Genomic DNA, 13,085 nt, shown 5'->3' on the forward strand with positions numbered 1-13,085 from the left:
GTGTGTTCCAGATTTCCACAAAATATATTTAGGCATTGAAAACTGTTTAGAGCGACTTAAACTGTTTATTTTGTTTATTTTCCACATACACCTACTTTAAAAAAAATAGTTGGTTATCTGGAGGAACAAATAAACCCTTTTATCTTTCTACGTGTTGGTTTCTACCAATTGCTCTTTCTTAATATCTCTCCTTACCCTTACAGAGATAATTAATTCAAAAAGAAGGGATGGCAAATGGGCATCTTAGATAGTCAAAGGGTAGCTGCTTCATTTTAAGTACAGTGAATTACTTAAGTACTGTGCTATATTTGAGCCCTTGAAGCATCAGCACTGCCAGTTTAACTGGAAACGTTCATTGTTCTCAATGTAAATCAGAGCTCATTGAAATGTGTAAATGAGATTTGTGGCTGTTTTTTCTTCATGAGATTGCTTGTCTGCTTGCTCTTAAATAAGCCTTTAGGTAAAGTATACATACATACATGTAAACACACATATGTACGTGTATACATATATACATATATACTTGGTAACATAAGCTCTTGGGCAGAGCTCTTTTTCTTCCCAGTTAGAAGGGAAAATATATGGATATTTGGCTTCCTTTTTCGTTAGCTTTACCACTGACCTTTATTGCAGTCTGCAGGCAAGACTAAAAAATTGGCACAGACAGATTGGATATCGCCTTTTCTTTTGTGGTCTGGCAGAACTCCTAAATTGTTAGGAAATGAGACTTGACAGTTTGTATTATTAATTGGAAAACAATCTAACCGTATTATGACTGACTTCAATCTAATGCCCCACATCAATTGACTCTTGTCATCCTCCAAGGATGCATCACTTTTTCTTTTTTTTTTTTTTTTTTTTTTAAATGCTTTCACTCAAGACTTCAGGAAATGTCATTATTTGAGGAATATAGAAAGTAGAGCCAACAAGGCTTTAAAACAATTCTGTTTTCATGTGGAATGCAATTTATGAAATGAAGTAATACCAAAGACGGAAAAGAAGTTTGTTTGCAGACCTGACTTGGCTGCATTGAATTTGAAATAACCTGTTGTATAACTGTTTTATTCAGTTCAGCCTATGTGTTTTCAGCTGTGACCAGTGCCACTCTAGTTGTTGAAAGTACAAAAAGACAAGTATCGTCTCCCATATTCATGCTTCAGACTTTGAGTTAAATACATTGATCACATTTAATTCTCTGAACCGAATTATTTCCTAAATGCTACATTTATTTTGTTAGCGAAGCACAAGTATTTTTTACTACAAAAATTTTGAAAAGTGTTTGGTAGAAGTATTGTCTCCCAAGTAGTGCTTATTATCACCCCAAATAAATGGCTAGTTCTTATTACAGCTTTAGTAAGCAACAGCTACATACCTAGATTTAAGTTGAGATTTGAGCTTAAAACAGAAATTTGTCTTTTTTTACCATACATAAGTAGAATTTTCCAATACTACTACTAAATGTTATTTAGTTTGAATTAAAATTTTTTACACCAGCTCCTTTGTGAACATAGCCTCCTGGCAGCTTTTGTAAAAATTCAAATTAATGGAAGAATGAAAGTGAGACCTTAGAATTTTAATTTGGGTAAAAAGTAATTTAGTTATTTAATTTATTTATTTCACATTTGGCAAATTTTATTTTCTAGTTCTCAAGCATGGCGATTTGCTGTTAGATTTTAGACTCTCTTGAAAGAAAACTTCAGTAGTGAAGGGTCATACTCTACTTTGTAGAATTCTGTCAACTCTAAATTTTCAGGTTTTAATTTCTTGTAAAAAAGGAACTAAGGGTCTGTTCCTCACTAAAAGTCTCTTTCATAGTGTTGTAACTTTGATACTGGTGGCATTAAGGCCTTAGCTCTTAGCAAAGAAGCTAGTGGTACATCAGAGCTGCTCATCTCTACCTTTTGACAGTGAAAACACAGTTTTAATAACTACTTGGGGGAAGAGTAGGAACAAGTGAAGACACAGCAAGTCAGCAGAGCAGCATGTGCATGTTCTCCGAACTCCTGCTGCTGTGGGTTTTCTGTGTGTGTGAGTGGGAGTGTGGTGGCACTCTTAATTCCCCATTTTTCTTCTATTTGTGTGAGAATTCAGGTAAGAGAGAACAAGAAGTGAAGGGATCAGGTGCTCTCCGTGGATGGTAATTGTTAGCCTGTTTCCAGCTGTCTCTTCCCACTCATCACTTCACTCCAGCTGCCTTAGTGGTGTAGTAGAGTGTAGATATTTACATTATCTCAGTTTGCTTTCCTGCTCCACCCTCAACCAGCACTGTCTGTTTCACCACACTCTCCTTGGGTGCCCCCTATAGAATGGCCTTTGTGGCGTAGGATCACTTGGCAGTCCATTTGGCTTGCTCTTTTGGACTTGGTTTGGCTTGTAGATTGCTAGCTGAAGAGTCCTGCCACTGGAGGATGCTGCCTTCAGGAGATCTTGATCTTATTCTTCTCACAAGGTGAGATATCTTAGCTATTTCTACTTCCAGGCGATGCTATAAGATTACTTTCAGGTTATCTGTTCCCTCAGCAAAGTATTTGCCCGCTCCTTTGTCCCTTTTGGAAGGTCAAACTCGGACCCATCTGAACTGTAGTCTTACATTAGTGTGAAATTTCCATTCTTTACTATTTTTCTAAGAATTTATAGGATCAATTAGAAGATAATTACAAAAAAAGTTATAATAAATGTATGTTTTGGGCGAAAATAGAATTACAGTTAGAAATTTCAGATCCAGTGATGCCATCTTACTTATACATCTTTGCTTTCAAAAGCAAAAGCGTTTCAAAAAAAGTAAACAACAATGTAAGCAGCCATGGAGAAGTATTAGCTTAGTACTTGCCTTTCTAAGATTTGAGTGCTTAAGCTATGGTGCATTTTAGGATTTTCTTCTTGCCGTTTTTAATGTGTGTATCCAATTCTCTCACACAAAAGCAGTGATAAGCTCTTCTACATTCCACCATAACTGAGACTCTAAACACTTGCTGTACTGATGAAGGCTACTAGGACAAATAAGAGAGAATTAGAGCTTAGTGTGAAAGCTGTGTATACTTTAAGAAATGGACCTGAATATTAACAGATTAAAAAATAAAACATGCATTATGGATTAAAATGATAATATGAATTCAGAACCTCTTTAGTTACTCTGTCCTTTGCTTCAGATTTGATAGAAGAAGCGGTGTTAGACATATATCAGAAAATACTTCCTTTGGGGAATCTTTTTTTTTCCCCTTCTCTTTGAGAAATCTATTAGCTTCTTTCCTCCAAACAGAATTTAGTGCAGTTTACCCTCATTTGGATAAACACATACCATTTTTTATGATCCCAGTCCAAAATACTGGGAGAAAATGTTTAGTGATAAGGGGTTCCAAATGCTGATAATGTGCTCGATTAAAATAAAATTTGTTTTCAGTTTAAAAGCTCTTTTCAATTAAATTCATGTTCAATTTGTATATGCCTCATAAAAAACTACTGAATTGTTGGAATCTTCACTAGCGTTAGTTAATGTGATGTACTGATTTTTCTCTGTACTTCTGGGAATGTGGTACTAGAGAGTACTCCACAATCATATAGTCACTGGATTTCACTGGAATTGGATGACCAGGGAACAAGTTCAGAAAGATGCAGGTTGGCTTGTCACGCCTCTTGTGTTACGGACTGCTGGCCACTGTGCACATACAGCATATATAAGATTTGATAATGAAAATGCTAAGGCCACACAGAGACAGAAAACTGAAGTACAGTAGCCGTATTCTTCATCATTTCTGAGGTTTATTCACACTCACAGTATATACAATACACTAAATCTGTATTTCTCTACTTTTTACTAGTGAAAAAGAATATTTAACATGAAGCAGAAGTCTTCTAGAAAGCTTGGCATGTTACTTTGGGGTTTTGTTTGTTTGTTTTTAATATCGGGACCAGCTATCCATGAATCTGCTAAGAGAGAAGTGTATAACAATTAGTCAATCATGTTACTCTTAAAAGAGAAAGATAAGAATATTTCTGATCTCTGTAAGATGAATCAAATGTTGAGAAAAAGCATGGTAGTTTGTGTGTTTGAAAAAAAAAAAAGATTTTCGTATGTAATTTCCTTTTAAATTGTGGATGAATCTGTCATAGGAGAAGACTCTTTAAAATTACACTTCAAGCTAAAGAACCTATGGACAAATTCTAGAAAATGCATTGCTTCACAGTTGCCAAAATTTAGTGAAGCTGGATCTGTATGTCAGCAGAGTAGGTTGGTTTTTACTCTCATTAAGCAGTTGTATTGTTTTCTTATGTACCAAGACCACATGCAGTTCTTGGCACATTTCCCTGGAGCTTTGGAAGTTTGTCTGCACAATAACCTTTAATTTGTATTTTAGCTGCTTTGTTGTAGAGTATGTTATCTAAGTACTAGTAAAATAGGTTTGTTGATCTGTCATAAGTTTTTGAGTGACTGCCGCCCATTTCTGCCAAGCACAGCTAGCCTCCAGTTTTTCTTTGTTTCTGCAGGCTGCCTTGTATCGGCTGAGTGGGGATTGGAATCCTTTACATGTTGATCCAAGTTTTGCTGCTCTTGGAGGTGAGCTGAGGGATACCATTGTATTAGTATTTGGACAAAGGATGATGTAAATGTATTTTTAATCTTTTTTTCACTTAGTCTGTACATCTTTAACAAGCTGGAAAAAACAGTGCTTTCTACTGTAAAGGTATTTTTCAGAGTTCTTTTCAGGCCTTGCTAGTAATATAGTGTGATTACTCCTGGCAGACAGCAATTCGATTTAAGTAAGAAATTTTCCTGAATATGTATGCTGTCATCATAAACTTTACATGAAAATACTGGTCTGTAATAATTGGTCTGCAGTTTTCTGGTGACTTCTTTTTAATATAGAAGTATCATTGTATGGTGTTCTTACCAAGATACGAAGAGCAGAGCTATGCTTCCTTGTTCAGATTGCACTTAACATACTTCCACAAATCGTCTCCTTTCATAAATGCATACTAATTGTTTGGTTAACTCTGTTTTGTATAATTCTATGTAAATTTGTGTTAATAAATAATGATAATCAAATACCAGAGTCTATAGAGAGTTTTCCCCGGTTTATTAAACGATTCTGTTTGTTCAGCTGATGATTTTGGATAAATATTTGGATGGAATCACCCAATTACTCTTGAAGATGCTGGAGGAGAAAAATACATGTTTATAATTGAAACCCCAGTGTTTAAAATAATTATGATAATCCTATGAAAACCTAACAAAAGAAGAGGAGTAGAAATCTTTTAACTGCTGACACAAAGAGCACTGGCACTTAGACACAGTGAAAAATGAAATTAACTCTGTAGATGAGGTAGTCTCTCTGCACAGAAAACTGCCGCACTGGATTTTGGAACTGTGGCAGTCTCTTACTCAAATACCTATACTAAATGTAGGTTCAGACAAAGAAGAAAATGACTGTAAAGATACTCCACAAATATTTTTTTCTAGTTATACAAAAGATTTTTTGTTTGGGCATATTCACACATCTTCTTGTCTTTAATCTCTGTGAATGTTCTCTTTGACTGGCTCTCACCAGCGTGCACATTCAGCATAATGCACTTAGGTTGTTCCAGGATTATTATTAAGCCTTCCTGTGGGTAATGTTTCAGAGGAGATATACTACATGAAAACACCTCTTTATATTCTTGTGCCTTTATTTCTGTAACTTGTAAGCGTTTCCGAGATACTAGAAAGTGAAAGCAACATTTACTTTGTTTTCATTTTAGTCTAGATAAAAAGTAACTTGATTGCCTTATGGATTTTTCTTTGAGTATGCTTTAGTTTTATAAAGAAAATACTGGGGAGAATAGTACCGTATGTATTTGTCTGTTTCTGAGTTCTGAAAATACTGGTGGGTTTAGGTTCTTGCATGGTGGATTGAGCTAAGCTTTTAAAGAGTTAAATGTCACTATAACATTCTGTATGAGAGAGACTGAATACTGATATTGTTACAATGATGCCAGTAATCTGTTTTAAAATTGACTGCACAGTATCTTTGTGCTTTCAGAAATACTCTGTGCAAAGTGTACAAAAAAGAAAGTGCTATTAGAAGTGTGCATATTCAAATATTTTACGGGAAAGAAATGGCAGAATGATCAGAGTGGAATACTTACAGCGAGAAAACAGACTCATGTTCCTTTTAGCCTGTCCTTCATCTCCTCTCCTAACCTAACGAGTCAAAATTTCTGTTTCTCATCCTTACTCCTGCTAGTCTTGTTTTCCCTTTGGGCCGCGTCTCAGAATTGCCATCTTTCCCAGCATTGAGTCCTAGTGGCTTTTTGGCTCTGTCTTGAAGGTGGTTTCTTCTTCTTCTACATCTTCTGATTCTCTGCAGGCTAGACTTTATCCTGTCTACTGTTTTTGGTTTGTTTGGTTTTGGTTTTGCTTTTGCTTTTTTGTCCCAGCTGTTGTCCCTTGGGACAACTTTTCATGCTGTGTAGATGCTATGAGGAGTTGTTTAGAGCTCAGGAAAAACAGTCTCTCGCAGCTGAGACTGGCAGATGAGTTCCAGGCAAAGCAACTGGTTTCAGAGCTAAAGCTGGACAGACCTGTCTCGAATCCATGGGCTGTTGCAAGTGTGATTAATTACTGTCCATGTGCCCTGTCAGGTCAGAGCACCCTGTTAAGGGACCAGAACACACTCAGTACAAGCAGCATCTTTAAAACTTAACCGTTGCACTTTAGCAAATCTCAGGCCAGTTTTCAAAGGTTTATTTTGTTAGACTTTGACAGGACTGGAAAGAGATTCAGCGCCAATACAGATTATCTTCTGCCAAGGTTCAGGTCTTGCTCCAAAGCATAGAAGTACAGGGAAACATGACCAAAAATGTCAGTATAAACAAAACACTCCAAATTTTTTTTTTGTCTTGTTAGATGTGTTCAAAACGCTTGAAATCTTTTCAGGGTTTTTTCCACTTCTAAATAAAGAAGTGTGCACTATATTTGAAGGCTTTTGGCAATCATGAATAGGAATTAAAAATGGGAAGCATCAAATAATCTTAGTATCACCACTTTTTAATCATTACAATCCCTCTTACCCTTGATACGTGTACTTCCATGTAACTGTATCTGGTGTGCCTATGCATGTATACTAACACAGCCAATCTCCTTATTTTCCATTTTGTCACCTCTACAGACAGGGACTAATTCTACTTGTGAGTCTTACATAGCATAGGCAGAGTTGGAGTGCCAGTCCTCAGTGAGCACTTTCCTTTGCCTCAAAGTAGAGGAAACAATAAATGGTAACAGATGCTTTTTCAGTGAGATAAATCAGGTTAAAAAGAAAAAGGATTAAGAACATCATTGGAGGAAAATACTATGAATAAAATACAGATATTTGTAGAAGCAACATGCAAACTCCTAATATTACAAATACTAAAATGTTACTTTTCAAAATAGGATTTAAGAAGCCTATACTTCATGGACTATGCTCCTTTGGGTTTGCTGCTAGAAACGTTTTGAAGCAGTTTGCAAATAATGATGTGAACAGATTCAAGGCGATCAAGGTCTGTGTGTTCATTCTTTTCAGTTAATTTTTTTGATTTTTCTGGTTTTAGTGCCAAAAAAAATTCTTTAGGGTGGGAAAAGGCTTTTGCACTGCCTCAACTGCCACAATTGTTTTTACTTATTGCTGCGTGCATTTTAATGCCTGTATCTGGTATGTTTACTTAAATATTAGGCTTTCTACATTGCTAGTTGACTGATTTTTCTCTTTTCTTTTTCTCATTTCAGTGGAGCCTATGCTTTTAAGCTTTGCATGTACGTATGACAGATCTATTCACACCCTCACTTTTTTTTTCTTTTTTTTTTTTTAGGTTCGCTTTGCGAAACCAGTCTTTCCGGGGCAGACTTTGCAAACAGAAATGTGGAAGGAAGGAAACAGAATCCATTTTCAGACCAAGGTCAGAACACATTCACCATTGTGGGCTTTAGAGAAAGATGTGTTGGTTAAAAGACTGGGGTATGAGGAGAAGCAAAAAAAGTGGCTCATCAAGCACAACATTGAAGAAGGTTTTGTAAAGCAATTAAGTGAATAGAATGAAATATTCTTACTTATTTTATGGTGTCACTAAGATTCCAATAAAAATACCATTATACTTATAGGACTTAATACACTCCTTATATTAAATAATATGAGAACTCATTTCATTGTATTGCATTCTCTGTGTTTGTCCACTGTGGAAGAGCAAAAAGCAGTCATTCTCAGGTCAGCGTAGTTTGTACTTGTTTTCCGCAGTTCATCATAACCTTGTGTATGCATCTTTTTTTAACATTTGTTTATCTTAAATTAACTCCTGACAGTTAGTTTACACAGGTAAGCTTCTACAAATTTAGTTTAAGTTGAGTTGAACTTAAGCTGCATCTACACAGAACAACTTACTTAAAAATGGAAGTTTCATAGCAGTTGGACATAGTAACTACAATAATTACACTTTTATAAATTCAGTTTCTGCATCATTCTCTTTTCTTTAGCATTGCTGTTAGCATTTTATGTGAGTATCCTGTAATCCTTCCTACACTTGGTAGGATACTTACTGGAAGCTAAGGATAAAATACTCCATGTAGAGGCGAAAAGTAAATTCTCATCGCTTCTGTTGTAGCATCCTATGACACTGTCACTTTCTTAAACTATGATTTGCTGCTGGTATTTGTCAATATGTGTTATGCAGCTGCAATTTACATTGCTTTGCCTGGCCAAAGTTTTGCAACCCCATCTCTGTAAAAATGTAGCCAGCTGTTGATTAGTGAGTACAGCAGCAGGGATAGTTGCAGCTGCAGGGAGGATTGGGCAGGCAAAATCAAATGAGGAGAGTCATCGTGAGAACATAGGGTTGCTGTTTCCACAGGAGTACAGCTTTCTGGAATAAATGTTGACTGAAGGAGGTAAATTTTGTTTGCAGACCTTATGAGTGTTAGCAGCTGTAGAATTTCAGAATGATAACAACATGGAGGCTACTATATACAAACTCTCCATCTCTGGTTACTAGTAGTAAATAAGACAGTTCCGTGCCTTTGGAGATTACTGTATTGGAGGTAGTGTAGCTATATTTAAAAGGTACTACCACCCAGTCCTGACAGAATTTCTAGACTTCAGGTATTTACTTTTGAGGGTTTGCATGTACAGTGTAAATTAACAGAATTAATTATATGCTTCTAAGCCCTTTTGGTATCTGTAAACAGAGTGGGATGTTTTGTTGTGTTTAAAGGCTGCATTTGTTATTATGCTTCGTTTAGTCATTGCTAATATAGAGAGTTTTGGGGGATTTTGCTACAGGTTTTTTTTTTTTTCACAAGTGTGGAGTAACTTATTTTGGAGAGAAATTACAATAAGAGGATTATAGAAAACCACCTTGTTTCAACAGTTATGAATTGTGCAGAATTTTGTTTCTTATTGCATGTTGGATTACTCTGACGTAAAGCCATCTTTGTACTTGTAATCAACTCTGGTTAAATCAAACTAAAAGTAGACAAATAACTTCGATATGATGGTTTAAATCCATTTTCAGCATTGTCTGAAGTGCAGTGGCAGTGGGTGACAAGCTGTTAGGCATGATTTGAATAATTGTTATTAGGTAGTCTTTCTGTATTAATTTCACCTGTGCAATAAGCTAGGCTGTGATACTTGGTATTCCTCCTTTTTGGCTGTTTATCGTATAACTCTCTATACTAACGCATTGTTAGTGAATCATTTTGCCATCTTCTGTTTGCTGCCATAAGTCAGAATGGTTTGTCAGACCCCTTAAAGACACAATGCCAAAATGAAACCCATTTTCTTCTCTGACTGAATTATTTCAAAAAATTAAAACAGAAGATAATTCAGGTATTTTTCATCTTTCTTCTTGTAATCTTTCTGGTTTTACAATGCTTAAAAAACTGTTTCTAGTGCAACTTGCAGTGTAAGGCACTTGGAGATAATGAAACTGTCTGGATGAATTCTTGACAACTGAGTATCTACGTCAAGGAAAAACATTTTAGAACAATGTCTTTCTCAGAGCTATTTATGAAGTAACATTGACAGTAACTTAGAACACTAGAGGTACATTTTCAGATAAATAAGGTTTTCCTACCATTTTGTGAACAGAAAAACAGCAATATATTTTGGTATAATTTCTCAAGAAGCAAATAATTATTTTGCTTGAATAGCTGTTTGCAAAGCATAGTATACTAACTTGTCTCAAGACTACAATGCATTTATGGGGTGGCTTTTTTTTCACTCTGGAACTTTTATGTTTTCTCTTTTCTTCATCTCTGATTTTAAAATCTAAGGAACACTCCTTGGTTGCCCTTCTGTCGTGACTTTTTGCGAATACGTTACCTCTTTAACGTAATTTTTTCCCCCACCACAGGTCAAAGAGACTGGAGAAGTTGCTATTGCAGGGGCCTATGTCGATATAGTACCAGCCTTGGATAAGCCTTCTGCTCGGGAGCCTCTGAAGGTAGGGGGAAGCAATAGAAGTCTTAACTTGCAAAGCAGCATAGTTAGGCTTTCTTTTTGTGAAAACACAGGAAAAATACTTAGATCACTTACCAGTCTTATTTGCAGTACTTAGATGAGTATATGGGTTCAGAGATGTGAACACACACGTCGTTTAAGATACAGAGGTTCATGGATCTATTTGACAGGAAAAATACGGACATTTTAAGTTACACAGGATGGCTGATGAAGTTTGAAGTGCTTGATGCTAATTGAACTGTTAGGATAAGCATCGTTACAAAACAAGTGAGGCATGCACCAGTGAGGGCCACAGGTTTTGAGCACTTGCATAACTTAAGATTGAAATTAGTCGCTATAATTTGGGGCTGTACCTGTAAAACAAGCATTTTGTTTTTATTTTGTAGATGTTGAAGATCAAACTCGATGTAAGTTGTAAAAGTGTGTGACCTTTCTTTCTCAATTTTTTCGGATAGACATGGGGAGAGTGGCAGGAGGGCATTAGAAGAACAGAACAAGTGAAAATGAGATAATGTACTCATAGAAAAGAACAGTTTTGTCATTGAATCATTTTGAAAGAAGGCTCTGATAGCTGTTTGTGCGTGTGGTTAGGCCTAACACACAATATGCACTTTATACTATACATATTTTAAAAAATCCTCTGCATGCATGCAGAGGTACTGGACTTACCACAAAAGACAGAATTGTACATGCAATGCTGAGGATGTCTTGGGTTCTTAATGTGGTCTAAAAGACATGGGTGCACAGTGCATTGCCTTAATAAACTGTATCTTTTTTTTCCCCATTGATTCCTGCCTGCAAAGGATGAAACTGTAATGCATTGAAGTTTATGAAGATAGTGACATTCACATAAAGCTTGTGATGTATTCCTGGAACTTGTTTCTTTTTGCTGGTTGTGTTTAGTCACCTGACATTCTGAACTGTTGCCAAGTCAGCATTTGAAGTTCAAACATAAAAGCATTAGAACTTTTCAGTGAAATCATTATAGAGATTTTTTTTTAACATGGGCAGAACAGTTTTTTTTTCTTTAAGCTTACTCTGAGAAATTAAGGTGCTTTGGCAGAATTTTGCTGACAGAGGTAGATATCCACTAGGGGAAACTAGCCTGAGTGAGTGAAGATTGGCAAATTTAGATGTCATCGGGAACTCTATTAAATAATGGAAAATGTTAGGCTTAACCAAAGAGGTGACAAGATAGCAGCGTGAGGAGTATTGCATTCTGGTGTACGGGTCGGTACAGCAGAACAACTAAAGGTATGAGAGCTGCTTTGCTCCAATTCCGGTTAGATGAAAAATGTCACTGGAGGAGCTTCTTGTAGCGTAGCATTTTATCCAGTACAAATATTTGTTAAAGAAAGACAGTGAAAGGTTTGCAAATTAATATGTGTTTGGAAAAGTTGAAAATGTAAATGTAGTTAGTCCCACTCTTAAATGATAAACACATTGTGTCTACACTGGAGTTCTGACTGTGTTCATAGTGCAGTATGTTTTGAACATCTTCCATGTCAAGTTAAAGTAATGTACTGCTAAAAACATTTTTGTCTTCTAAAATCTAACACACCATTCAGCATGGAAAAAGTGGCAATGGTTATCCTCCAAAGGGAATAAAGGGCAATTTAGAAGCCCTTAGAGCCCTAATTATAAAACATACTAAATTGTACTGATAAATGACGACAACTGCGAAAGCTAGATTTGAAATAATTCTCAAGGAAGAGTCCATGAAGCATTTTCTGCTTGAATGTACTCTTTAATGCTGAGAGTTGCTAGAGGTGAGTATTTGTGGTGGAAGAAATCTCAATTGCATTTAATAATTCTGCAATGGAGACTTTCCTGGACACAGTGCTTGAACTAATAGACATATTTAGTACTTTATTAACAGCATTTCAATTTTAAATTCTTCATATTCACTCTCTTTTTTTAAGACTGCAGGGCTGCAGAGTGACCTTGTGTTTGAAGAAATCGGTCGTCGTGTCAAAGAGATTGGAAATGAATTGGTAAAGAAAGTAAATGCGGTATTCCAATGGGACATTACTAAAGATGGAAAAACAGCAATGCAGTGGAGTAAGTTGTAGCTTTTATATAATGCCCTGATGCATTTTTTTTAATGAAGTGAGATTAATTATACTCATTCTAATTAAACTGGAAAATAAGTATAAGGTGGTAGATGAATATTCACTGGGACCTAAAAATCTGAATGCATACTGTGCACAAATGACAGGGAGGTCAGATAAAGTTCCATAATAGCAGTTACCAATCCTTCTAGGAACGTACTTCTGTAACTTGCTTATTTAGATGTAGGCATAGGCAAACCATCCGCCAGAACTTCAGTGCATTTCTACTTACATTTTCCAGAATGGATCACCACTGCACTTAGAAAAGCAGGCTAAATTAATCTACTAGGAGCTCTGTGTTATAGTAATTAGTCTGCTGGTGATGTACACGCTAGCTAATCTAAAACAAATAAGTATTTATTTCTACTGCATTGTTCTTGTCACTTCAGTGAAAATATAGCCCGGTTTGTTTCCATTCAGGTTTTCTGAGATCAAAGTTTAATGACAGTGTAATGATGCTTACCCATCCTTTAAGCGTGGGGCTGCTTAAAGGCTAAAGCTTGTAATAGCA

General features: G+C 36.0%; 1 protein-coding gene across 1 annotated transcript in view; it reads left to right on the forward strand.

Moving 5' to 3' along the window:
* HSD17B4 (hydroxysteroid (17-beta) dehydrogenase 4) overlaps window positions 1-12,524 on the forward strand; it is a gene marked incomplete at its 3' end in the record, with an annotated part of 50,874 nt that extends 38,350 nt beyond the window's left edge. Inside the window, exons 18-22 of the mRNA XM_009583059.1 lie at window positions 4,486-4,555; window positions 7,409-7,515; window positions 7,825-7,911; window positions 10,357-10,446; window positions 12,386-12,524. Coding sequence (XP_009581354.1) covers window positions 4,486-4,555; window positions 7,409-7,515; window positions 7,825-7,911; window positions 10,357-10,446; window positions 12,386-12,524 — 493 coding nt within the window. The remainder of the gene's footprint in view (window positions 1-4,485; window positions 4,556-7,408; window positions 7,516-7,824; window positions 7,912-10,356; window positions 10,447-12,385) is intronic.
* Window positions 12,525-13,085: the final 561 nt, after the last annotated feature.

This window comes from Fulmarus glacialis, unplaced genomic scaffold (assembly GCF_000690835.1).
Source record: "Fulmarus glacialis isolate BGI_N327 unplaced genomic scaffold, ASM69083v1 scaffold42498, whole genome shotgun sequence".
Taxonomy (NCBI): domain Eukaryota; kingdom Metazoa; phylum Chordata; class Aves; order Procellariiformes; family Procellariidae; genus Fulmarus; species Fulmarus glacialis.